Source organism: Artibeus jamaicensis, unplaced genomic scaffold (assembly GCF_021234435.1).
Source record: "Artibeus jamaicensis isolate MK-2021 breed Jamaican fruit bat unplaced genomic scaffold, CSHL_Jam_final contig_797, whole genome shotgun sequence".
NCBI classification, from domain to species: Eukaryota; Metazoa; Chordata; class Mammalia; order Chiroptera; family Phyllostomidae; genus Artibeus; species Artibeus jamaicensis.
This window is the reverse complement of record NW_026521977.1, coordinates 8,458,386-8,485,999: the sequence shown is the minus strand read 5'-3', so window position 1 is coordinate 8,485,999 and position 27,614 is coordinate 8,458,386. Positions and strand designations below refer to the sequence as shown.

The 27,614-nt window shown below is 49.0% G+C and overlaps 1 protein-coding gene across 10 annotated transcripts in view; it reads left to right on the top strand.

Moving 5' to 3' along the window:
• SERGEF (secretion regulating guanine nucleotide exchange factor) overlaps window positions 1-27,614 on the top strand; it is a 182,084-nt gene that overhangs the window by 25,952 nt on the left and 128,518 nt on the right. For all 10 annotated transcript variants that reach the window (XM_053673027.1, XM_053673030.1, XM_053673023.1 and 7 more), the window contains one exon: window positions 22,295-22,461. In XM_053673027.1, coding sequence (XP_053529002.1) covers window positions 22,295-22,461 — 167 coding nt within the window. The remainder of the gene's footprint in view (window positions 1-22,294; window positions 22,462-27,614) is intronic.

Genomic DNA, 27,614 nt, shown 5'->3' with positions numbered 1-27,614 from the left:
TTCTGGCTTTGAAGCGTTGTAACTGATGCTGGTTTCCACCTCTGGGCCAGCAGCCCAGCCCTCGGGTGGGGGGTCGGAACCCACGCATGCCACACTGAGTCACCCCAGCTGCGCCGGAGCTCAGCTCCAGGTCTCCGCCTCCACTTGAGAGCGTGATTTTTTTGGTAATGTTTCAGCTGTTTAATTAACTTGTTAATTCAGATCGCTTGTTTATATACTTGTCACTTCCCCCTTTCTCCCAAGTTCATAATGGCTAGGAGCTGGGATGTTTGCGTGTCCTGGTTGCTGCGCTGAGTGCGGGTAAATGGGAGCGTGCTGCCCTTTCCCTTACCGGTGTTGCGCTCCATCTGGCAGCACTGGAAGCCTTTGACCGGGCTTGGTGTCATTGAGAAGGAACACCCAGGGCCTCCGGTTTAATCAGACTCAGCTGCTCACGTTAATGGGAACAAGATTTGCTCACAGGGTCAGATGCAGCTCATTAGTGGAACAAGGAGTTATTTGACTCCAGTAGTTTTCACAAGTGCTGGTGGTGAATTGTTCCCAGGACCTAACGGCAGGCCACGTTAGCACAGAGGCTGTTCCCAGTCTCCTTCGGGAAGGCCGGGTGTGATGCTGATTTAAAAAGAGTTTCTGCACTGTGACCATGTATCTGTCCAGTAAGATGGGGTGGGGTGGGATGGGTTAGGATGAGAGGAAGGGAATGGATTTTGCTTTCCTTTCTCCATAGGCCCTAGACCAGTGATTCTCAACCCTGGGGGACATTTGCAATCTCTGAAGACATATATTTGGTTGTCACAACTAGGGGGTGCTATTACCATCCAGTTGGTAGAGGCCAGGGTTGCTGCTAAACAATCCTACAATGCAAGGGCATCCCTCGCAACAAAGAAACGCCCAGCCTGAAATGAATGTTGTTAGTTGTGACAAGATTGAGAAACCCTGCCCAAGACTCCCACCCCCAGGGGTAGGTGTTCAGCTGGGTGGTTCACAGGGTATCGGGATAACCTGACGGTGTGTCTGTATAGGAATCTGGACCCGGTCTCTGCCCTTCCCTTTCAGGAGTCTGGTGCCTGCCTGCAGTGTTTGCGATGGAAAAATACTTTTCTCTGTTAGTCAGAGGCACTTGGAAAGAGTCCAGGCGAACCTGTTCTAATCTGGGAAAGTTGGCAAGGGTACCTGTATCTCAGTCTGGGGAAGCTGCATTCTAGAAACCTTTCTCAAGCTGCTTGATGTCCCTGATCATTGTTCTTGGGAACTTCATGGGACTCCTGGGTGACTTTATCCAGGCTCAGAGACCTGCAGCTGCCTTATCTGAGAGTCACGATTTCCTGGCCCAAGGTGCTTCTAGTGAGAGCTGGATGGCAGATCTGGGTGCCTTCCTAGCTTGGTGACGTTGGCTAAGTCACCTTACCTGTCGAGGCTTCAATTTCTTCATCTCTCAAGCAGGACATTCTAACCTGCATTCTACATAGCTCTGCAATGAGGTTCAACTGAATGAATCTGGGTGAAAGATCTCAACTATTTGTAAAATGCTATGTGCACACATAAGTGAGAGGTGCCTCAGGTTGGGATATGTGGGTATGTTAAGGAGTCAGCAGTTGCTTTTAGAAAGGCTTCTATTTCCACAAGGTCTGTGCAGAGCTTGAGGTACCAGCTTCTCCCCTGGGGGCTCATGAGCTGGCCGGGAATGTGATGCTCCATATCCAGCTCTGACAGGCAAAGCTTTCTAAAACCTTTCACTTACAAGCAGCAGGCAAGTGGCTCTTTGATTTTATCAACAGTTTGGAAGGGCTTTGTGGCCTTGTAGGTAATTTTCCTTGTTGAAGTCTCTGAGCACACTATTGTTCCTTCATGGTACCCATCCCACTGTGTAACTCTGTACATCGATTTGATTTCGTATTTGTTTAATGTCCAGCCTGTAAATTCTATGCCAGCATTGTCTGTTTTATTCATGGCTATATCCTCAGCATCTGGCCCAGGCCCGGCACTTAGCAGATGATCAGTAACTAGTTGCTGAATGAATGCATAAATGGCAGAGACACACGGGCTTTGAAGCCACACAGGCCTAAGTTGGAACCCCAGCTCCGTGTGGCTGTGGGCGGTACCCCCTCTGCCCGTCTCTGTCGCCACCCTAGCGCAAGCCGCTGCCGCCTCTTGCCTGGATCCTGCAGCGGCCCCTGACCGGTGTCCTCATCTTCCCACACCCACTTCCTCTCCCTTCCAGTCTGTCTTCTTATCTCACCTGGAATATCCTTTCCAGCCCATTGTGACACTCTCCAATAGCTTCCCATGGCTCCTGTGAGAAAAAGTCCTCGGTGCTCTGCCCTCTGCTGCCCCTTCCACCTCCAGGGCTTCCCGTGCTGACTCTTGACGCCAGCTGGTCTCCACTCCCGCCTTCCTCGCTCCCTCGAACACATCGTGTATTTCCCACTGCAGTGCCTTTGCACCTGCCATCTTCTCTGTTTGGCACATGTATCCCTGCACTCCTTCATTTTAACGTCATTACATCCTTTTTTTTTTTTTCCTTCGGGCTTCAGCCTGGTCGTCACCTCCTCAGGGAGGACTTTCCTTGGCAGGCTGACTAGTCACTTTTCCCTTTGATCTGTTCTCAGATCACTACACCCTGCCCTTTGTACTGTCTTTTTTCATATTCCATGACTAGTTCCCCCACCTCCTGAGGGCAGGGGCTGCCATGTTTGTTTTGCTCAGCCTTGTATTCTCAGTGCTCAGCGAAATAATTTGGCACATGCGAGGTAGGTGCGCAGTAAATGTTGGACAAATAAATAAACCTAACTTCTCTGAGCTTATTTTTTTCATTAGGAAAATGGAGTTTTGCCGACCTTGGCTGAGAACTAAATGAGATGCTTCCAGCACCCAGTGCAGGGACTGAGTTCCCCGCTGTGGGTTCAGTGCACAGCAGCTTCCTCTTCCTTTTGAGACTCTGGAGCCCTCTGGAGGTCAGATGCCCCATAGCGCCTCTTTCTGGCAGAGGTCTCTTGAGGGGCTGGATAGGAATGTCTCTGGATCGGTCACAGGTTGATTCAGAGCTCTCCTGGAGAGTGCAGAAAGACCAGCGCTTAAACATGCCGAGTGCTGGCTGCTGGTGATTAATTAGACTTTCAAGAGGAATGATTTATTCAAGATCTGAACCTTAAAGGGGGGTTGGCCAGAATGTCCAGGATCCGGTTGCTTTTGGGATGCTGGACGCTTTCCCTGAGCCATGCGGTATCCCAAAGTAGTCTTGTGGTCTCATGGTGGCTGTGGGTGGAAAAAGTACATACCGAGTGCTTGACATTCTTCGGTTTCTTCAGTGTCACCTGAGAAAGTCCTAGAATGTTAGACCTTTCAGAGAATCAGAGATGGAATAAGAAACTTCCTCACTTTGCAAGAGAAAAAGACTGAATCAAAGAGGAGAGAAGGTGACTTTATGGCAGCATTTAAGCTAGGAATCCAATTCTGCTTTTCAGTAAATTCTTTCCCTTCCCGTCACTGTCCTCCCGGTTCTTGGTTATATTCTTTAATTGTGACATTTTTTTTACCTTTTTTCTCTAATGTGGGTAATTGCATGACATATGCGGAAGGGATTACTCTCCTTTCTTCACGTGTCACAGACCAAGAAATATTTTATTGCATTTGATATCTAAGCATTAGTGAAATCTAAGCCGAGCCATTGATTCATACTGAACCGAGTTTATAAATATACCTAATGCTGATTTTTCTGTTTTGGGGCCAAGATCCCTGCCAGAATAGGGTGACAGTGTATATTACATCTTCTTTGGGACCATATATCATGAAACCTCAACCGAGCTCAGGGAGACTCTGACCTCATGGGCTCTATTTAAAGCAGATGCTTTGGAATGAGGTTTGTGCTTTAGAACTTTGAAAACCCAGTGGCTGAAAGTCAAACCGAGCTCAAAGAACTATTATGAAATGGACAGTTTTTGCTTATTATTAAAGTCATTAGTTTTTATCCTAGAGTCCTCAGAACGTCAGGAATGGAACTGAGAGCTCAACTGGCCTGACTCCTCATTTACAGATGGGGAAACCGAGGACCGCAGAGGGAGGAGCACAGGGGGTCGGAAAAGGAGCTGGGACAGAACACAGGTCTCATGGCTCTTGGTCCAGTGCTCTATTGACCTTGTCACGGTCTCTCTAGAGAAGAGGAGAAAGTGGGGGTGACTTAAACTAATCACACCCAAGGACCTGAAGCAGGAACAATAGTTTCTTCTGTACATGAGGTTCTGCTTCAAGAAAACATCGAAATGCATTACCTGAAACGCGCAGCTGTATAGTCCCTTAATGGGTTTGTGCGTGGAATAGAAACCAGGAGATGGTGTTCTGGGAGCGAGGTTCAAAGGCTGTTCCAGGATTCATGGAAGCAGCTGCATTTCCATTTATGATGATACAATAGCAATTGGAGCTCTCACGGCCCACTTTTATCACTATCAAGTGCTTTCACATCCATTTTCTTCTATGAAGTTGGCAAGGTGGGTGTTGCTATCCTTGCTTTCACAGAGAAGGCCCTCATTTGGTTAACTGCATTGTCCTGGTTCACAGAGATGGGCAGAGCTAACACTTGAACCTGATTTATTTGTCCCCATGCTTGCTGCTCTGATTCCAAGTTGTGTGTGTCTCCGAATGCTCTAACTCATTAACTGAGCTCTTGTCAGTGGCTTTTCCAAACGATAAGGAAGGTAATTCATAGCTATCCTCGATCCTTCAGCAGGTATTTGTGGAATACTCACCTGCATGTATATAGCACTACACTTCAGACTACAAGGGGATATAAAATCTGGAACTACCTTCTGGAAGCTTATTGGGTGAAAAGCTGAAATATTTCGTAGAAGAATAAAAAAGAATGTAGCCAAAAGCTGGAGGAGTGGCCCAGACACTGCAAGGTCACGTTTGAATGGGCGGAGAGTTTGGGATTTGGTTCTGTTGCTGTCTTTTTGTCCTCTGGCAAGACACAAAACTCTCTGGTGTCCTTTTTCCCAGTTGGACAATAGAGGTTTTGGACATAATGATTTCTAAGGGCCATTCCAGCTCTGAGATTCTATCTTATTAAAAAAAACTGGCCTAAGGAAATAATTATGGATGTTAGAATATTTAGAATATTGCCATTCATTGTTGCCTGATTTATAATGACAAAAACATATACATGGACACAAATGAAACTATAGGGGGAGGGGTTAAATGTACTTTATTATTTTGGAATATATAGCCATTAACTAGAATGTTTTAGACAACATTTAATGACAGAAGGCTGTGCTTATGATATAGTGAGTGGAAAGAGTACATTACAATACATTACTACACTGTAACTTCTATTTCTTTAAAATTGGATGTTTGTATAGAAAAGACTATAAAGAAATATGCCAGGATATTATCTCTAATTGGGGGGATTATGAATGAATTTTATTTTCTTTTATATTTTTTATGCTCATCGGTAATTTCCGGTTTGACTCTGTCCCCCATAAGTGTTAAAGCTATTGAATAAAGTTCCTTGCCCCTCAGTGCAGGGATGGCGGCTTTGCCACCCATTCCTGTGTATAAGTCCTTGATAAATCACTTCCACGGGCCTCAGTTGGGAGGTCGAGTGGTAAAGAGTCAAGAGACTATAGAAGGAGGCAGGAAAGGGGGGGATCTATTTTTGGCACTGTGGTGAGTCAGTTTTGTGACCTCAGGCAAGTCCCTTCAGAATGTCCCTGAGCCTTGGTTTCCTTATCTGAATGGAGTTGGGAGGTCACAAAATGTCCTTTGAGCTCCAAGATACAGTTGTTCCTAAGGATGGATAATTTCTCCAATAGTGTGGAACCTGCTCAGAGGCCTCTTTGGTTTCTGGAGGCTGGCATCCTTGCCTTTTCTCCCCCCCTTTGCACCTGGGCAAGTCCATTTCTGTTGAGTTCAGGGTGGGATTAAATGGAGTTCGGTGGTAGGGCTGAGAGAGTGTAGTGACAGGACTTAGCCACTAGAGGGAAGCATTGTTTGATTACTTCCTCCTTTCTCATATCTGCTCTGCAGGTGAAGAGTAGCCTTGATTTGGTTTCAAATTCTAGAATTAAAAGGACTTTGAAGATCATCCAGGAGAGCCCCATTATGCCGCAGGTGTGAGGTAATAGAGTCCAGAAAAGGCAAGTGACCTACAGTATGTTTTATTCAGGGTGTGCACTGTAGGGTTCCGGTCTAGGCTGCAGACAGAGCAAGAGGGTGGTCAGCTGAGTCCACAGGCAGTCTCCATGATTACATAAGAATCCAAGGGATCTGCCTGTATACACCTTTACTGAGCTCCTCTGGCCAGGTGCTGAGAGGCCTGGAGGTAGAGAATCTCCTGTGGAGGGGGAAGCCCATGCAGACACATGCTGCTACACCAGTGTCTTTCATATCCTCTGGTGGGCTGCCTAGCCTACAGTCCAGGCTGCAGGGGTGGCTTGGGAGCTGGTTTACGGCAGATCTGCAGGTTTCCTTGTGATTGAGGTCCTCCAAAGTCAGGAGATACCCTGGGCACCTCTTCTTTGTTATTTCCAGTGGATTTCTGCAGGCATTGCTCACATATTCACATGCCCGATCTTACCATTTCTTGAGATTTGCAAGGAATCCTGACAGTTTATTTCCCACCTTTCAAAGGCTTTTTTTTTGGCTGGGCTGACTTTACTTTTGGTTTCTAGGGTGCCCACCATCCCTAAGCATTGTGCTAAAGTGGAATTGTGCACTGATCTGGAAGCCAGGCAGCTGTGTGACCTTGGGCAGGTCACTTCCTCTCTTTGGATAGGGAGGTCAGACTCTCAGCTGCAGTGTGTCATCTCCGCTAGAGAGATAAAGTTCTGGTGTTATTTTTGGTTTGTTTGGCAATGAATACCCATTGATCTGTGGTGCAGAGAGGTGCAGTGTGTGTCAGGCTGAAGCAGAAGCAGGATTCACTCTTAGAAATAGGTGCATTCGAGTAAGGGGGCTTGACAGGGGCCTGGCTAAAGCCAAGTGCAGCTGGCCGCAAAGGGCCACTAGATGGCAGCAATGGGCAGGCAGACAGCCTTGAGGGTGAGGTGGGTAGGGCCAGCATCCAGAGTCAGAATTAGCAAGGTCAGAGCTGAGAGGACCCCTTAGGCGTCACCTAGGTCCTCCTCTCTTTTTATGGATGGGCCAACTCAGGCCCAGAGAGGGAAGGGGGCTACCGAAGGTATCACCATGAGTTAAGACCCAGCTATCTCCTCGTTCGTGGGAAGAACTGAGACTGGTTTGGCCTCTAGCTGGCTGCCCTATGAGTCAGGAGACAGGGGCCTGGGCCAGGGAGCCAGAGGTAAGAAGGCAAGGGGACAGGAGTTAACTTTCTGCGTCACCCCTGTTTTTTTCAAGTGTCTGGTCCTAATGATTTCCACCCTCCCACCTGCAGGAAGGGCAGTGTCCACTGTCTTTGCTGCTCCCCCCATCTTCCCTGCTCTGCTTCAGGCCAAGGTCCTGTCGGGCTGTGCTGTGATGGAACCTTTGCCAGGGGCCTTCTCACAGCCCCCACGCCCCACATATGGGCATCCCAGGGCCTCGTCAGAGGCCCACTGTAATGAGACATGAGTTAGCACAATTGGTTGAACAAAAATTTTAAAAACATTTCCCTGGGGTGAGAGTAGGGCAGGGAACCAGTCTTTGCCCAGCATTTGCCACAGGCCGGGTGCCCTGCCAGGTGTGGCCACTTGCATTCCCCTCACAACCCTGTGACGGGGGCTTATATCTGAGGGTGAGGTACCTGTTCTCTGGCAGTCCCCTCTGCTGGGAGCGCTCGTCTCTCTGGTCCCCACGAGCTATTGCCACACTCCATTGCTTGCTGCCCATCCGTCCCCTCTCACAGAGGCCCGCCTTGTCCACCCCGTTGGACATAGCCACTGTTGCTCTGTCCCAGCCTCACTCTTCTCCCGCCTGCTTTATTTTTCACTATATCAGTTTTCATGGCCTGAAACCATAGTGTCGTCATTGTTTACTTCCTTGCTGTCCCTGTCTCCTCGCCGCATGTGAGGCTCATGGGATTAGGAACTTGCTATGCTGTGTTTCCCCCCGGCTCTCCCCAGGGTGGGGCAGAGGCTCAGTGAGGGCCAGGGCCAGGGGATGGCTCGCACTTTTGCGTGCGGACGCTGTGCTGTTTTCAGTGGCTGTGTTGAAGAGACCCAGCCTGGGGCCCTGCCCACTTCCCACCTTCTTGGAGCAGCCCCAGGCTGAGAGCCTCATTCCCTGGGGCTGACAGCCACGTCTGGTGCCCCAGGGCTTAGGGGCCAGCTTTGCCCCTGCAAGTCTACTAGGCCGTGCCATGGGTGCCCCCTCCCGCCCCCCCACTTCCCTGTCTGTCCACGGTGGTTGGGGGCAGCAGGCGTGCTGAGAGCTCACCAGATGGTCTGGGGAGGGCTCAGGTCCCTGGCAGAGAGCTCTGTCTCCATCCAAGGATCCTCTTCCTCTTTCCTGGTCGGATTGATTTGTTCCAGGAACTCTATGAAAGTGAGCTTTAAGTGACCAGGCTGTAACTTCACCATCATTTTAGGTTCCTGACAGATGGCACCGTGCTTGTCCTTTCTCAGGGGACCTTGCCCGTCTCAAGGGAACTCTCAGTAACCATAGTGACAGCCAGGGCCGGCAAGTGCTCTCAGATGTGTGCCAAGATGGAAGTGGTCCATTTTGAGGAATCTTGGGTCAGCTTTTTCCTAATAGGACAGTGACTTTCTACCTTAAAAGAAAGTCTGACATGGCAAAGTAGCCCTGAAGAGACAGGTTCAAGTTCTAATTTGGCTTTGGCTGTGCAATCTTGGGCAAGTCATTTAGCCTCTGTGGGCCTGAATACCGTCATCCATTCAATGAGAGTCTTACTCCCTAATTTGCATGCCTCACAGGGATATGTTATGTCATCCACTCATTTATACATTACTTCTTTCATTCCTTCGCTCTGTTACTGAACAAATATTTGTGGACTAGGCAGAGGTCGGGGGAGGACCTTCCAGGCATAGAAGTGGGAAGTGCGCCCTGGTGCAGTTTGCTCAACACGGGGCCAGACAGAATGAGAAGAGGCTGAAAACATGCAAGTGTGACAGGCGAGGGTCCTTATTCAGGCTTTGCTCCGGGAGCAGTGAACGAACAGTGAGGTTTCTCTGGGGAGGGGCGGGTGATAGACATGAACAGGGAGGGAGAGGCCTGCCTTGGTTGGCTCTCGAAGGCTCCCCTGTGGAGGCTGCAGGCTTGTGTTTTGCTTCAGTTCTCATCTTTGGCTGATTTTGAGGTGCTCTGGTTCTCGGGAGCCCCATCCCCCACGAGCTGGGGTAGTTACTAGAGTCCACGAGATTGGTAGGGACCAGCGTTAACTGGCTCACGGGGCTGCCTTCTGGGAAGTTGTCTTGGGCCACACGGAAGGTCACCTAGGAAGCCACCCCGAGGCCTTCCATCTTACAGCACTTCTCAGGGGCCTGGGATGAGCTGCCCTGGGGCTCCCCCCGCACCGCCCTGGGGAGATGGAGGGGCTCGGGAATGGTCACTCGCATTTATCAAGGACGAGCTCTGTGCCAGGCATTTCGCCAGGCCTTTACAGAATCCTCCGTGTCATCCTTACCCAGTTTGCCCAGTACGACTCACTCCCATTTTATCTCCACGGAGAATAGTAAAGAGCAGCTAAGGGACGTGGACTTAACTCTACCTCGTTTCTTAGCCTTGCTTTGCTCCATGAGCAGCGGAGGTCAGCGACGTCGCCCTGCCAGCGTGGAGGGTGTTGTGAGGCGCGAGGGAGGTCCTGGGTGTGCAAGCACTTTGTAAACTGCAGACGCATGTGCGAGGCAGTGCGTGCGAGGCAGGGCGGCACTGCCACTGCTTCCGGGGAGGTGATTGGACACTGGCTGGGGCCTTCCCCGCCTGGGCTGACGGAAGCTTCTAACCCTTGGTTTCTCCTTTGTGCGCTTCCTCCTGCCGGTCCCGGCGTCCGTGGCTCCATCTGCCACTTCTCTCCTTTAAGCCCACAGATATGAAGGCTTTGCTTTAAAAAAAAAAAAACCAAAACAAAATTAACTCTACAGAACAAAACTAATACCAAAGTAAGCCTACTTTTTTTTTTTTTTTTGCCATTTTGGTGAAAACAATACTAAATCATGGAATTAAAGTGCTGAAAAGGACTATTTCATCCTTATTTGTAACTTGAGAACACAGAAGCTCAGGGAGATGGTCCCACAGCTACCAGATGCATGGCTGGGATCCGGGCGCCTGCATTGCCCCACATGGCCCCTCCCGAGAGACACTTCAAGGACTTTGTCTAGAGGAAGAATCCGGTTTAATAAATTTCATTACACCAGCCCCTTTATGTAACAGGGCTGTTTCCGGGTCCTGGCAGATGGTCCATAGTAACGGTGCTCTGCTGATTGGGTTGGAGCTGTTCCTATGAAATGAAAAATCCTGTGCAGCAGATGCCTTTCCCAGTCCCTGGCCGTGGAGAAGTCAGCTTCTCCAGGGAAGGCTCTGTGGCTTTGGTCCTCTCTGTGTCTGGTGTGACTGAAGGTGAAGGCTGTCACAGGTAGTCTTAAAGTGTGTTAGGTTTGTACAGAAGGCGGGTGCCGATAAAGGGTGCTTCTTCTGGTGCGCGAGGAACAGATGGGAGCAGGGAGCAAAGTGGGAGGGAAATTAGCAGATGTGGAAGGAAAGACAGGCTGTGCCACCATGGGTCTGGACTGGTGGTCCTTCAGACCACAAGCTGTGGCCCCCCAGTGAGCAATTGGAATAGCACTTCAGCGCCTGCCACACGGCCCCCCACCTTTGACAGTGGACTTCGATCCCAAGCCTCCCCCAGTCTCTAACATCGGAATTATTGGGACTCCAAGTCTCCTGAGTGTCTTTCTTCTCCACTGGATGCTTGATCGTAATGGTTCTTCCTGGTGGCCTCCTTCCCCTGTGCTCGTTGCTGCCCCTGCTTGATACAAGGGGCAAAGCCCCAAACCACTCTGGAGTGGAGTAGGACACCGTCACTTCTGTGGGCTCTTCCTGACCTTGTCCTGCGGCTCAGTTCTCTCCTTTGAAGCGTCCTGGTATGTGGGGGTGGGAGAATGTTCCCTTATTCCTGAGCGCAGGTCTGTTAGAACTCCCACAGGCCTTTTATACCCACCTCTCAGGAGGAACCTGGGAGCGTTCCCAAGGGTGGGGTTAGAAGAAATTTGAGAAGCACCATCCGAAGTCACGTCCCAAAGCATTGTCCCTGGTTGACCATGAACTGGCACCCCAGGAAAGGCTCCCTCCCCTCCTTGCTGCTGCACCTAGGTGAATTATTTACACCAAAAGATTGGGGCCAACCTTTGTCTCCCCTGCTTGAAGATCCTGATTTGGGCCTCCCATTAATCAAAAACCAGTTTCTCTTTGGAAGCTGAGGATGCAAATAGTATTTCCGGGGGGTTTTAGGATCCCTTGGCTTGTTAACATGGTGGGCTTTGCAGGAAATCTGGCCCCATTATATCCTTTGCCTCTGGTCTTGCTCCTGCAGGGCCTCATGGTGGTCTGCAGGGGGCGCTGTGTTCCCACAGCCAGGTACTGGGGTTGCACTGAAGGAACTCAAGCAAGCATTCCTCTGCAGGCCCAGGCTTGCTTGTGAACCGCGGCTTTCCCTTGCTAAGTCTCATTTCCAGCTCCTGCCTCCAGCTCGGGCGCCGTGAGTCATCATCATCAGTAGGAAACACGGCCTCTCCAACAGCTGGGTGCAGTGCTTGGCCTTTTTTTTTTTAACTTCTTTTTTTGTAACTTCACAGAGATAGAAACTGCTGATGATCTTTCGCAATGGACCGTAACTGAAGTCTGGGTTGGGGACAGCAGTTCTAGGTGGGGAGAGGAGAACCCTGAGAAGATGGGGTAGAAGTGTGTGTCTTTTAGTCGCTGAGCCCGTGGCCTTCCAAAAAGCCACCCTGGGGAGATTGGCAGTGAGGGACCATGTGGACCTCATCCGTCTCTTGTTTTTCCCGGCCAAGGAGCCCAGGACACCTTTGGTAAATTGCAGGTAGCAATGGAAACTTGGGGGGTTAACTGGCATTTTTCCAAGAAGCTGTGGACAGGATGTACTAGAAGTCAGGGTGGCCTGGGACCTAGTGTTGCTTGGCTTCTTACTCACTATTTGACCTTGGGTAAATAAGTCACCTTACTTACTGGGCCTCACTTCTCCCGTCTAGAAGCAGACAGTAGGGTTAGGGTGCCCCGAGGTCCCTTCTTGTTGTCACTGTCTGTGCGTCTAAATGGAGTATAAAGAACTTTGAACCTTGTTCCCATAATTCCCTTGAACACCTGAAACTCATGGCTGTTTCTCCAGGTGAACAGTGCTCACTGCAGGGAGAATCATGTAGGGAAGAGGCCTGTCCTCCGAGAACCGACAGTCTGCCTTCCCCCTTTCTTCTCTCCCCGAGGGGCAGTCGTCAGAGTCTGCTGGGGGCAGGGAACCGGGATTCTGGCTCTGGCTTTGCCGAAATACACGTGTGTCCTTGGGCACATCATTTCCTTCCTTCCTTCCTTTCATTTTTCTCTAAAATCAAGGGATTAGACTGGCTTCCTGGCTTCAACTCCCCCCACTCTCCCTTCCCTTCTTGAGCCTCCTACTGGCTTTTCTGCAGGATGTGATTCTTAGCTGCAGAAGCCTTGAGGTATATAGTTTCCTTTCTTGCCTGGAGGGAGAACAGCAGGATTATTTTTTTTAATTACACAGCTAACATTAGGCAGCAATCTACATTTTAAAATGTTATTAATAAGAGTCTAAAAGTGTGTGCAAAGATGCTTTGGCGTTTGCATGTGAAATGACTTGGGAAACATCTGCAGAGGCACTGGCCTCAATCAGGAGTTTTCCTCGGGTGCTAAGTGGCTGCTGGGTGTGAGCGGCAGCCTGATGTGTTGCTGGGCCCTGGCAGGAGCAGGAAGCCCAAGCAACCAGCTCAGCCAGAGCAGCGCCCCCAGAGCTGGGCTCACGGTCCAGCCTCTTAGGACGGCCCCCTGCAGACTGACTTCAGAGAAGAGTGATGCTCATAGCATGTGAGTTTGCAGAGTGCACTCATGTGTGTTGGATCCCTTTTCATCACAGTCCTGAGAGGTTGTGAGAGTTGGCCCAGGTCTCTACAACGTAAGATTCTTCCTTTAAAAAAGATCAAGTACTGGGGGAAAGGCTCCAGACAGGAAGTGGTGAGCTGGGCATGGGTGCTGGGCTTGCCCTCCCTCCCCCGCTTCACCTTTCTGTTTCCCTACGTTGTATTTCTCTGTAACACCTACAGTCATTTGCCAGGGGATGTGGTCTATGAGTTTTTTGTCTGTTGCCTGTCTTCCATGTGCTAGACTCTCAGTTCTGTGAAGGAAGGGAGTTTTGTCTGTTTGTTCACTGCTGTGGCCCTGAGCACCTGGGACAGCACCTGATGGTTTGTTGAATATGGTGGGTGCCCAGCTTTGCTTCTGAGTAGCCCGTGTGACTTGGACAAATTATTTATTTTCCTCAGTTTTGTTTTCTCTTTGGGGAGTAGGATGGGATGGTCCTTGGTGGCATGGTAAGAGCAATGCCTGTAACTCCTTTTTCTTTCAGCAAATCCTGAGCAGCTGGCCCGGGTCAGGCCCTGTGCTCGGTGCAGTGAGGATACAGAGAGAAAGGATCCCAGTTCATCACTTTTTAATGGGCGTGATGGTTAATTCCATATGTCAACTTGACTGGGCCACAGGGTACCCAGATATTTGGTAAACAATATTGTGAGTGTTTCCGTGAGGGTGTTTTTGGGTGAGATTAACATTTACAAGGTAGGCTGAGTAAAGCTGATTGCCCTCCCTACTGTGGGTGGGCCTCATCCAATCAGTTGAAGACCTGCATAGAACAAAAGGCTGACCCTTCCTGAGTAAGAGCAGATTCTCTTGCTTTCCAGGTGATACGTCATCTCTTCCTGCTTGAGAGCCTTTGAACTGAGACATTGGCTCTGTAGGTTTTCGACTTGCCAGCCTCCACAGTCATGTGAGTCTGGTCCCTCTGGGTCTCTCTGTATACCCCACTGGTTCTGTTTCTCTGGAGAACCTTGACGAATACAGAGGGCAACAGAAGACATGTTGTCAAATAATCTTACATTCGGTGGCGTAGAATAGTTGTTGGAACAGAGATACAAGTACCATGCCAGTGGCTTCTATAGGAAGGGGTGGCTCATTACGACACGGGGACGATGGGAGGCAGTGACGTTGGAGTCAGGCCCCGCAGGGTCAGGAGGAGCTCTGTAGGTGGAACAAGCAAGCCTGCCAGCATTGCAGGCTGACCAGCACTGCGGGCTGGGGCGCAGCGTGACCCTAAGGCCGGGAGCGGGGGAGCGGAGTGTGCCCTTGACAGTAGGGCAGCCGTCCAGCATTGAAGAACATAGGTATTTGGAGGGAGGCACTGTGTGGAAGGCAAGGGAGTTACTAAACGAACTAGGACTGGGGCTTCTTGAGATCTTCTCAACCGGTTTGGGAGAAGAAAGCATTCATTTGTTTCTGGGAAGCCCCACCCCTGTGGGTACAGACAGTCCGGTGTGCAGCTGGTCTGGGAGCTCCTTGGGATGCGGACTGACTTGACTTCTATCGCTGATGCCCTGATTTGACAGCTAATAAAGTCAGTGGTGAAAATGGAGCAGCTGTGTGGAATGCTCGGCATACTTTGGGGCTCTGATCTTTGCCAAGCAGGTTCTCTTTGTGCCCCTGGCCTGCACGTGCATTCCCGTGACCTTGGACAACCTCTAGAAGTCCTTGGAAGTGTTCACTTGTGAAGAAGCACTGTGACTCAGTGAGAGGTGATGTGTCCTCTGCAGTGTAGAACTGGGGGTCTTGACTCTGGTGCCGGGCTGCTGGTTTCCCTGCGAGCTCTGCCACTCACAGCTGTGGACTCGGAGCCTGAGACTTAACCTTGCTTGTGCTTTGATTCCCTCACCTGTAATTTCAGGGTCATAATAATCCGTACTCAATGGGTGTTTTCGTGGACTAATGCAACAATCCATGTAATAAGAGTTTAGCATGAAACAAGTGCCCTCAAAATACCAGCTATTTGTGTTAGCATTGCCATTATTGTTGCGGCTTTGCCACTCACTAGCTTTGTGATCTTGAGTGAGTCATTTAACCTATGTGATCTCTTTCTTTTTCTACAAAATTGGGCTCACACCAATAATTAAAGGTTGATTAAATTATATGACTTAATAGCAGTGCCATAAGTAGAGTGTTAACGTCACCTCTCAAAAAATAAATTCTCTGCTGTTCCGTACCTTTTTGTTCATTCTCTTTGCAGGCTGCTGCTTCCCCCCTTTGTCAGTCAAGAGAGCCCTTGTTTGGCAATTTTATTCCTGTGTTAATTTTTAAAAATATTCCAAACTTTTTGTTATGTCATAATATGACTTTGGAGACTAGGGAAATTTTACTGAAAATGTTTACATATGCAGTCATATCCCAATTTTTATTTAAATTGTGAACTGTGTGTGTGGTCTTTGAGTTTAAAGTCCATGTTTTATTTCAGGACACTGGTCAGACTAAATTTTCCAAGGGTGCCAGAAACATTATATTATACACTGCTCATTTTGACACTGAAGTTCTGTAGACACCATTTATCACAGTTTAGATCAGGAAGCTGTCTCAGGGGCCATCTATTCCAGCGCTTTAATTTTATGGGCAGGGAAATCTCGGCCCTTAGAGCAGAAGGGACGTACGTGCCCAAGGTCATGAAGCCCAGGAGAAGCCAGCATCAGGATCCGGGTCTTCGGAGTCTTGGGTTAAAGGTTCCTCCCTTTCCAGCTCCCCTCGCTTTGCCTCACTGTTCCACTGCTCTCCTCTTCTCCTGTTTTTTTTTTCCCCCTAGCTTTAATTCATTTTCATCGTGCAGTACTGCAGCGGCCTCTGATGTGCCAGAGAACCCTAACATAAATCCAGAACTTCATGGCCCAGCCTTCAGTGCTCTTTCCTTTCTTGGATTATCAGTAGAGCGTTGACCATAAGACGTCGGTGGATGGGAGCTGCCTGAGAAGATTTGATGATTGGTGGGCACTGTGGGTGGAACTACAGAAAGCCTTGATAACCAGGCTGTGGTGTTCAGTTGGGGAGAGTAACGGTAATAGTGACTAACGTTTATTATCACATGTCACACACTTTCTGCAACAGTGTCCTTGTAGCAACCCCACAAGGTCCGTGTTACAATTTCCCTTTTACGGATACGGGATAATGTGCTCCAGATGGAGCCAGTGAATGATACAGATCAGCAGCAGTGAGCAAGAAGCAGGTAGATTCATTTGTTCATTCAGGCAACAAACGTTTAGTGAGCACCTGCTTTGTGCTGGGCATTATTTTTGGAGATAGGGCTGAGCAAAAGCAGAGAGCTCCTGTCATTGTAGAGCTGACTGTGTGGAGGGGGAGACCCACATTAGTCAGTCTTTCTGATCATAAACTGATATTAGAGCCCCCGAGGTAAGGAACGTGGGTCTCTGGGGTGGCTGCACAGGGACTCTGCTCAGGGGTTAGGGCTCAGCAAAGCTGAAGAGTGACAGTGATGACGAGGTGAGCAGGGTCGGGGTAGTGGAGACAGCGGGGGACTGAGGGAGGCAGGACAGAGGCCTTGGGGAAGAGTGGCCTGGTGCTGCCGCTTCCAGTGCCCGAGCTCCCGGCTCCTTCCTCCTTGCACGGAAGGTTAGCTGGGTGGCTCCAGCAGTTTGTACTGTGTGACCTAGGTGCCTTTTCCCAACATCTCTGTCTATATGGCAGAAGAAAGGGTGAGTTACAGAAACAAGGTTCTTAGACTCAAAGGCAGTGATTTTCAAACCTTTACATCTCACGGCACATCCAAAAAATCTTTCTTTTTGCTTATCTTACCAGCAAATAGGTATAATTTCGATTCATTCACACCAGACGGCTATTGTGTTGGCTGTTGTCATTTTTTTTAATTGGACTATCTAAGAGAAAAGAGGTCAGTGCCCCTGACTAAATTAGTCAGGTATCGCATGTTTTAAAAATTCTTGCAGCACGCTGGTTGGAAAATCACTGCTGTAAGGACTCAGAACTAGTCACCCTGAGAGTAACTGGTGTTTGTAAACAGGAATTATAATGAACGCACAGGTAGCGAGCAGTGTCCTCCGTAGTGTGTGCTCCAGAGGCCTCGTCCTGGGAGGGACAGAGCATTACCTGGGAGGGACAGAGAGGTCGCATGGCCCTTTCTCCGCCTCACCTGTGGGGGTTCCTTTGCTAACATCCACTTCTATTTGCTACCAACATCGTGATATCTTCCGTGACATTCTGTTCCCTTTTGGGTCAAATCTGTTAAGAAAATGTGGATCATTCCTTATATTACAATGTAATCTATCTTTTTGGTTTCTTTTTTAAAATTGTATTTTTCAACTACAATTGACATTCAATATTATTTTATATTAGTTTTAGGTGTACAACATGGGCGTTAGACAATTAGGTAATTTACAAAGTGTTCCCCCAATAATTCAAGGACCCACCTGGCACCGCACGTAGTTGTTACAGTAGTACTGACTGTATTCCCTGTGCTGAATCTGTCCTCCTGACACCTTTGGGATCCCTTTCCCTGGAACAGGGTGGAAATTCCTTACGGTTCATGTGCTCAGTTACTCGCTGTGCTTGTAGCTGTGGCTCTTCACCTGCTTTTACCTCCAGTCCAGGCCGCCTGCCCATGGAGAATAAAGGACAGGATTGCTGCCCCCTTGAGTATTCACCACCCGCCCACCTTCCTGAGTGTCCTCTGACCTCAGGGTACAGCCCCCACTTCCTTCCCTAGGGCCTTGTGCCAACCTGTCTTTCTCCTCGTCTACCTCTTTGTGTTGACCATTTGATAAGATGTTTGCCAAAGGTCTCAGAAGTGTTCGGTCGTTTGGTTTGAAGGAACATTCCATGATTCTCATTGCTGGGAACCCTGATCAAGCTCCTCTGCCCGTTTGTCTAGTTCTTTTAACGGCGCCACCGCCTTCCCACTGAGCGGGAAACCCCGAAGTCTCAGTGCGGTTTATCTCCTCCTCTCCTTCCTCTCACATCTACCTGGGTGCCACGCCTTGCAGAGTTTGACTTCTTCTCCATGTGATCCCAGCCCTTCTTTCGGTCCTGATGCATCTTAGACTTATTGTAGAGAATGTCCCCTACGTCCTTCCTGTTTCACTTACTACCACTGAGAACGAGGTGAGTGCCTTGTTCCTTGTCGGTAAAACGAGGCAGGTAAGAGTACCTGTCTCGTGGGGTTGTTGGGAGGGATAAACAGGAGACTATACAGAGAATGTTTAAACAGTGCCTGGCACGGAGTAGGCGCTGCAGAAGTGCTGGCTGTGAGTATTATTATTATGGGAGCCCTCCAATCCTTTGCCAGGTGCACCATTCCAGAACGTTCCTTTTATTGGGCTCCACCCCTGCTCAAAAATCTGCAGTCTGTCTGTCTAGCATGCCAGACCAAATTGCCATGGTATGGGAAGAGAAAATGGACTTCTTTTACATATTTTTTTTAATCTCATTTTTAAAAATTTTTGACTTTTTGAGTATGCTTTACACTGTATATTTTTTGAGTAAGGGTATATTTATAATTTATAAATGCGTGCAATACACATTTATATTTAAAGTATACTAAATAAATATACAAAAAATAAATGCATACGAACAAACAAACAAATAAGTATACATATGTTGGTGGTGGTTACACATGTGTTGCTGACAGGAGGGGGGTGCAGGCGGGGGAGTTCGGAGGTCCTGGTCCAGGAGCTGAGGTCCAGACTCCGAGCCTGGCAGTGCCCTGGGGCTGGCCCCAGCCTGGCGGTGCTGAGCCTGCTGCCGGTCCCTCCTCCTCATGGACCTCCCTCTCTCTCCGCCTGCCCCACCTTGTGCCTTTGATGTCCATCACTGCTCAGCCCCTGTTCCTGTTCCTAGAGCGTTTGCTCATTTTCTCAGGCGCAAGTTCACCTCACACGCCACTTGCTCCATCAAGCCTGCCAGGATCGTTCTAGCCTGAAGCGCTTCCTCAGGCTCCTGGGCACTCACTGTCCATTCTGCTCATTCGGCCCCTGCCGTTCTCTGCCTGGGGTTGGGATCTTTGGCTGTGTGCATTTCTTGGCTCTGTAGTCCTGTTAATTCTCGCATGGACTTGCCTTTAAATTAGGTCTTGCTCACTGGCTTTCTTTTGACCTGTTTGTCATTTATCATTTGTCTGGAGACACATACCTATACTTTTTGAATGACATTAATGTATCTCTTTTATCATAGTAATATATAATTCTTTAAGGAAAAGATGCATGTGTGACATTTGTGATCTGAATCTTCCTAGATTTGACGGTGTGCTTCAGCCTGAGGCAGACATTTATCTGCAGTACGGGAGTGAGCATCTTTCGTGTGTGGATTTATTATTTCCTTTTACCCCAGGTGACCTAGAATCCTAATCCTTGTGTTTAATGTTTGTCGTTTAGTACTTATAGTCCCAAGTTCTGCGTGTCCTCCTGGAAAGTGTGGGAAGCTGGGTGGTACACAGAACGTATCCATCTAATCTGGGTTCCCCCTCCTCAAACACTGTGCGAACGTGTCCCGTCGGCCGGGTTTTGCCGGTGTGTGATGGCGGCTGCGCTAGCGTTGGAGCGCCGGCCGGCCCCGTAGTCAGGAGGCGCAGGCTTAAGTCTTGATTCCACGGCTGGTCAGGTGTTCCCACTCGACCAAGTAAGTCATTTCACCTCTCAAGTCATTTAACCTCATCTGGAAAATAAGCTTAATAATGTATACATCACAGAATTATTAGGAGGATTACTTGAGAGAGTGCCTATGAATGTGCCAGCACCTTGGAGGTGGTCAATAAGCGTCTGTTCAAAAGAAAAAATAAGAGTTTCCTCCATCCTCTGTGTGTGAGCTCTCTGGTGCGGAATATACTTTGGGGGGAAATGGCTTCAGAAAATGCAGCCATCTGACCGAGCAAACAGCCTGGAGACTGAAGGCTGGACATCGGGCCGGCCTGGTTTCTGGGTTTGTCTCTAATAGAACGTGTATGGTCTCCCCAGGGAGCATGAGGATTAATTAGTTAATCTTGGTAAAGCACTTTGCAAGTGAAAAGTGCTATGTAAGTGGAATGGCTGAACTGCTATTGGAGATGTAATAATGGTGGCACCATATTCTGGCAGCCTTGCCTGTCTTGGAAATCAATAATCAATAGCAGAGAAGGCTCTAAGATGTTTTACTTGATAAGAAAGGATTCATTGTGGGATTTGTGATAGCACAAGTCCTTCCACAGAATTGCAGATAGCACCTTGCCAGTTTTTTCCAGCAGAGGATTCTAGGGTCACTAAAGAAATCAGTCTCCTTGTCTGGCTGCTTGGGCAGCTCTGTGCTAGGGCAGTCTGGTTGTAAATCTCAGCCAGCTCAGGCAAACCAAAAACTTCCCATTTTTGGATGCTTTTGGGGTCCTGGGCACATGGGATTTTTGGGAGTCTAACCCTACAGAAGTGAAGGCGGAGTGTTGAGTGGTTACCTAGTGATGTGGACCAGTATGAATAAGCAGTGTAGAGAGGTGCCATGGGTTCGCAGAAGGAGAGGTGGCCTAGCTGTGTGACCCTGGGCTGCTCGCTTCTCTGAACCTTAATTTTCTCAGTTGTTGAACGGGAACATAGTCGATGAGTGCAATAATCATGGGAGGGTGAGTTTCACCCTTTCTGCGGAGAACGAAGGAGTCAGGAGAGGTTTCACAGAACTGGTGGTACACGAACTGGACTGTAAAGGTTGAGCCATTGTTTCTCAGATGAGTCACGTCAGGGAAGGACATCCATGGCAAAGAGGAACAGGCACGTCAGCTGTGAAGTGGGACATCTGAGTGAACCCACTCGCAGTTCTTAAAATAGGCCTGCTACCACACACATTGCCCAGACTTCGCCCCCTTTTTTGAAGCTCAGAAGCGGGGTCCCCGAGAACTCCCCGGTGTCTGTGTTGGTGTCCGGGAGGAGACCGAGCCCGAGAACCGCGCCCTGCAGAGCCCTGTGTGTCTGCGATGCTGACATTTCCCCTGCGCGTCTGCGGCTGCTTTTCAGCTGACACTATGAGCCATATGTTGAGTGTGGGGCCAGATGAAGCTTTGATGCTAAACACAGAGTATGTAGTAGATTTGTCTAGAATTTAATATGCATTACTTGGTGTTTTGTCTCTTAAGCAAAGTTTTTCTTTGTTAAAATAAACATGTATAAAGACTTTATACAGCGCACATGGTTATGCATATTTATTGCAGAGAATCTGTTAATAATCTATGCCTCATCGGATTTTGCATTTCTGTTGAAATAACAAGTGTGGCACTTGGTACAACTGAATGAATTTGGTGAAATTTCTCTTATCTGGGAGAAGAAAGGCTATTTCTCTCTTTCCAAACTTCATTTTCTTCAATCATCTTCAGCACTGGCCGGCTTCCCAGGTGGTGCATCTGGGGAACTGAATGCTTTTCTGGCTGTAAATGACTTTGTCTTTTTTCCTTCTCTCACTCCCTTCCCTGGCACACAGAGACACTTGCCTGGGGACTGTTAGAATTGCTCCTTTGAGTAAGAGCATAGACTCTGGAAGGGCCCCTGATGTTGCACCGAGGGGAGAACACAGGAAACTGGCCATTAATTGGGCTTAGAGGAAGGCCCTAAGAGGTTGTGCCACAGGGCAAGTCAGGAGCCTGGGGACTTCAGGGTGGCTGGTGGGGGGCCTGCGGGAGTGAGAGAGGTAGAGGAGAGAGGAGAGCCTGAGAACAGACATCAGGGCAACGCGCCATGAGGCGTGGGGAGAGAGAGGTGGGTAGGTCACAGAGCGTGGGCCGGCTTTCCCAGCGTCGTGGCCGGATCTGCAAAGTGCAGGAGCGTGGGCTTTAGAGTCAGTCTCTGTTGGGGTCCAGCTCTGCCGCTCACCGCTTATTCGGTCTCGAGCGAGTTATTTCACCTTGGTTTCCCACCCCTGTAAAATGTGGATACGTGCACATTTTATTTAAAATCCTCACCTGAGGATACTTTATTACTGATTTTAGAAAGAGGAAGGGGGGAAAGAGAAAGACAGACAGACAGAGACAGACATCGATTGGGTGCCTCACAGACACACTCCAGCCAGGGACTGAACCTGCAGCCTTGGTATGTGCCCGGATTGGGGGTCAAACCCGCAACCTTTCAGCGTACAAGACGATGCTCCAAACAAGCCACCTGGCCAGGGCTACTCGTTCTTTCCTTGTAGGCAGATAGAAAGGCTCCTGGTACGTAGTAGTTGGTACTAAAATAAATGTTCACACTCTCTCTCGAAATGACAAGAGTGCCTATTCATGAGAGCTGTGGAATGCAGCCTTAACTCAAATGTTTGTTTTTAGAAACTGGCAAGGTGTTTACTTGGGGCCGAGCAGACTACGGTCAACTAGGGAGGAAGCTGGAGTCTCCTGAAGGCTGGAAACCAGAAGAGCAGGGCTCACACCTGCGTTGCTCAAGACCACAGAAAAGCACGCCTTCGTCTCTGCACTGCTTGACAGGAGCGACTGAGGTAGGAAGTGACTCTCCAAAGATGCGACGCATCCCTTTTCCTTGTCTTTCAGCAAAGTGTTTACTGAGCGCCTCCTCTGTGCATATATTCCAGACATTATGGTAGGTTCCACGTGGAAATCTGAAAAGGGTCCTTGCCTCAAGTTGTTTGTGGTTTAAATGGTAGAAAAGGCAGTTACCCCAATAATTACACTGCAGGGCAGGTTGTGTGTAAGGCCTCTGGGGAGGTTCCAGGTACGCTGGGTCCACTTCAGGAGTGAGAAATGAGTTTGGGGTGCAGGGATTAGGTTAGGCTTCGAGGAGGACATGGCTTTACGCTCTGTCTTGAGGATGGGTCAGATGTGAGTGGGCAGCTGTAGACGAGGACTTTTCGGGTGGGCATAACGGCTCAAACAGAGTCACGAAGGTAGGAGAGTAAAGAAAGTGTTTGGGGGACCCCTGGAGCATGGGTGTCCGTGGGGGTGAATGCAGGGTGATGTCAGAAAGATGGGGTGGAACCTGACCTGGGGCCTCTGTACTACTGAGCTGAGTATTTTGTGCTTCTGTTTCTATTTTCCAGTGTAGAAAACATTGTGGTTCATTTGCTTATTCAAGCCCCTGTGCTTCCCTGAATTGTCTTGAATTTCTACATTTAAGGCAGGAGCCTTAATTTCTCCAGGGTGTGTGCTTGCTTCTGTTACTAAATTTTACTTTACTGCTGCTCTTAAAAAAAAAGAAAAGAAAAAGAAAAGCCTTGGTTTGGGAGAAGAATGAGGATGGCCACAAAGGAAATGTGCCTCTGAACCCAAGCTGACTTGATAAAGGAATTCAGTTTTCATTCAGAGTCTGTCAAAAAAAATTAATAAGCTAGTGAGACTTCTGTAATTAGCATCAGACTAATTACAACCCTGCCCGTACCTACAGGGCCTCCCTTCCCCCAGGGCCTGCCTGGTCTCCTCCTTCTGGGTATGTAGGACGGTCTCCATTTCTGCCTCGCCTCTCAGCCCTGGTCCTCTTGGGCCTTCTCTCAGTGCTGCGCAGGGTCTGTCTGTCTTTTCTCTCTTTTTCTTTAATTGAAAGGCACTAAACAACACTGCAGAGACAGCTTGGACATGGCAATAATGATAATAATGATAATAAAAAGCCATCCATAATCTTACCACCTCACCCAATTACATTTCATATGTGTGTGTGTGTGTGTATATATATATATATACACACACACACATGTATATACACACATGAAATGTAATATATATATTCTTTACAAAATTATTTATAATATTTTGTATTGCCTTCATTATTTTACCACAACTGCTTGTTTTCCTTGGTCTTTGAGATCATTTCAAATGGCTGTTACATGGTTGGAAGGTTCTGGTATTTCCTGAGTCATTCTTTGAGTGTTGGACATTGAGATCGTTCCCTTTTTACTTTTATTTTTTTGGGCACTGGGGTGGACTCTACAGTGAATACCCTGCTGAGTTGTTTCTTGAAGATACAGTCCTGGGGATGAAATTGCAGGAGCAAAGGCCGCAAGCACCTTTACGACTTCCGCTCTGTTTCTCCGGATGCCGTTTGAAAGACGTCGCCTCCGCCAGCAGTGAATGGGGGCGTGTGGTATCGAAGCCGGTTTTGTCTGCTTAGTACGTTCAGGAGCTGAGACTGGGAACATAAAGGCTTTAGGCTCTTTTTGCTGAGACTTCGTGGTCAGGTAGTGAGCGTAGCAGAGGCACAGAGGCTTCGTGGATTTTTTTTGAGTCTCTGGTTTTACTGGCAAGACGAGGATAATAATATCTGCCACAGAAGGTCATTAATGAGAATTACTTGCAAGGTTCTTCGCATGTGGAAGGAACTCACTCAGTTATTGTTGGGCCCTTTGTCTTCTTCCCCTTTGAAGCCATTTAACGCCCTGTGGTGGCCACAACTGCAGTGCTGTGACAGACATGGCCGGTGCAAACATATAGCCTAAGAGTCTGACAGTGATGCGACTCTCATTTAGCTTCTTAGCAGGGCAATCTGAAGCCTGTAGCGGCTTCATTCAGAGCTCCCCTCCATCTCCGCTCCAGCCTTTGGGGTGCTGTTGTGTATACTCGCTGGTCTCACTGCAGGTTCAGACTCCAGGCTGTTTCTGTAGGTAAGCTGGGGCTGGGAATGATCTCCGAGGTTGATGTCCAGGTCTGACATCTATTTGCCTGAGGCCCACAGCCAAACCAATGTGAGCAGCTATAAGCTGTTAGGAGCAATTGTCAAGCCCAAGTGCCATTCCCAGCCCCATTCCCCTTGGACATGACAGGGTATTACCCTGGCAGGAGCTTGGCTAGGGAATTGTGGACACCTGGGGAGTCAGGAACAGCCTTGAACTGAAGTGATGATTCCTGATCTTCAAGGACCTGAGTGTGGCCCTTAGCTGACCAATTGCCTTCTTTATGTCTAAGGGATAAACTGGGGGAGGAGTGAGCTGTCTGGGCTGGACCCTCAGGTTGGATGTCTGCCCCGAAGGGTCCAGAGGGACAGCCAGGCAGGAGGGGAAAGCACAGATAGGTAGAGTTGGACTGTGATGTAAGCATCTCTTCCTGTGAACACAAGAAAGCAGATAAACGCAATGTTGCCCGGCGGTTGTTAGGGGCCAGGCAGTGTGCGAAATGCTTTCTGTATATCATTTCATCTTCTCAGTAAAGCCCGGGCACAGGTTATACTCGCAGCTTTACCACTAAGGAGGCAAAGGCTCAGAATGGGAAGTCACTGGCCTGGGATCACGCCGTAGGAAAACAGAGGGGCTGGGACTTGGACTTGAAGTACCAGAAGCTCACAATTTTTTGTGTGTAGATGAAGTAAAATTGCACATGTCCTTTTATATGTGTATCTTCACCTGAATGAAAGTTCTGGAAGTCTGAGATTCAGGGTTTCTGATTCCCTGAGGGTCTCATTATTTTTCTTTTGAGCTGTGTTTCATCTCCGGCCTGAGAAAGACTTTGAGATTTTGGACCCGATGCACCTTCCTTTAATGTTCTCACAGCGGTGAAACTGTGTTTCATGCATTGTCAACTTTGCCTCGGATGCTGGGCCTCCCAGCTGCCCTTGGAAAAGTCCAGGGGTAGCACAGCGATTGGGACTGACCCCCCACATACGTCAGAGTGTGCGGGGACAGGTCGGCGTGCTCCTTGACGGCAAATCCACTCCACAGCAGCTTTCCGCTTCCCAAGCCCTAAGTGGGGCTGCTGCCTGCATATTTCCTGTGGAATAGTGGCTCTAAATTCCACCCAGTGGTGGGAGCCTGCATTTTACAGTTTGGCAGAAGTGTTTGTGCTCACTTAGTGGGCACGTTGGGGCTCCTCCAAGGTTCTGAAGCAGGCAGAGCCAGGTACCTGGTATGTTCGTGGATCCATCGGGAGACCTGCTCGATTGAGGGTGAACAGCCTCAGAGGGACAAGGGCTAAATTGGGAGTCAGGAGATCTGGGTTCTAGGTCTGGTTTCGCCTTGACCCAGTGCATTTGGGCAATCCCCCTTTCCTCCTGCACCTCAGTTCCGCGATATGTAGGTCGGGGACGTTAGACCAGGTGATTCCTAATGTTTCTTATAGATCAAAGAGTCCCTTCCACCTGTGACTCTTATTTCATATAATAATCGTGACTTAAGTTTGTAACGACTCCGGCTGCTGGAGCCCCTCCGTGTCGTAGCCAACATCACTTAACCCCGAGCTGCTGGCTCATCTTTGGCATGTGAACCAATGATAACGTTTGAGAGTGTTAACCAATCTAGAAGTTCCAGGCTTCAGTCTCACTTGAGCTTTTTGCTCTGCCTTTTCGCCTTGACTCTGTTCTCTGCCCTTGTTCCTTGTCCCCAGGGCCTCCCGTTCCAGTTTAGGTCATTGAAACTTAGTCTGGTGCTCCCACCTGGTCCTCCCAGGACTTGCAGTTTGGTTTTGACTCCCATTTCTGTGGCTCTGCCCTTACTACCAGGGGCAGGCAGGCCTTGGGGACACTACCTTCCTGGCTTCCCCACCCACCACCACCTTCAGGCTCTGTGTGCGCTGATGCACCTTTCCTGCTCACCTGCGCTGGCCACACATGGTGGTGGGCGGGGAGGTAGATATGAAGATAAAGAATACACGTCTCTGCTCTATAAGAGCTTCTAGGAACATAAATAAATCCTTACTGTACAGAGTGAAAAGTGTTATTAGAGGTATGTTAGGCCAAGGGAGCAGTGAAGAAAGAATGATTTATTCTGAGGATACTAACAAAAAGAAGTATTGTTTGAACTGGGCTCTTAACAATGAGCAGGAGTTTAGAAAAGGTAGGAAGACATTCCAGGCAGAGGAGACGACGTGAACTAACACCGTGAATCTGACTCTGCCACAGGATCCTGCCCGTTCCTGGGGTCCCGCCTGGTTTTGCAGTCTGGCCACCTGTCTAGCCTACCTCTTCACTGCCATCCAGTCTTCTGCTAGGACTACCTGTTTGAAGGAAAATAACTTTCCCATATGTGATCTCGTTCGATCCCTGTGCGATGCTGTGCAATAGGCCTGTTGGGAACCCTCTGCCTGGTTTCAGGAGTTGTAACTGCCCCCCATGGCTAAGACTGAGTGAGTGACCTACAGAATGCAAGCCACTAAGGAGACAAAGCTTGTCTCTGGCAGCAAGCGCTGCTTCTGCTTCTTCCCCTTGACCCCAACGCTTGGTCGGTTAGTGTATGACGGGTAAGACCCCTCAGAGAGGGGGCAACCTAAGCCAGACACGATCACTTGGGAGGCCATCAAGGAGGGACTCAGGGGCTGCAACAAAGAGGGGGTGATGAACCCTCGCCGTCTGGCTATTCTGACATAACCTGAGTCCCCATGTCCTCTGGGAGAAGCGCTTCCTGGCTCTAATCCACTGAAGCCTAAAATCTATGATGGGGGAGGTGGTGCAGCCCCTTGCTGGCTAGAGTGGGGTCCAGGGTGATCAGGCATAAGAAAGAATTCCTAAAAGTTCTGTGAAGGCTGCTTTGCTAAGAGTGCTTTCATTCATATGATAAGGGTCCGAGCAGGAAATGAGTATGTCTCCCAGTTTCTGCAACCCTCTTACCTGACAGACACTGACTCAGACTAAGCCCTCAGATTTCTTTGAAATGTTATCTACTGTTTGATCCTTGCTGCCTGACATTGATTGATGAGCTTACAGCCTATGTGAAACATA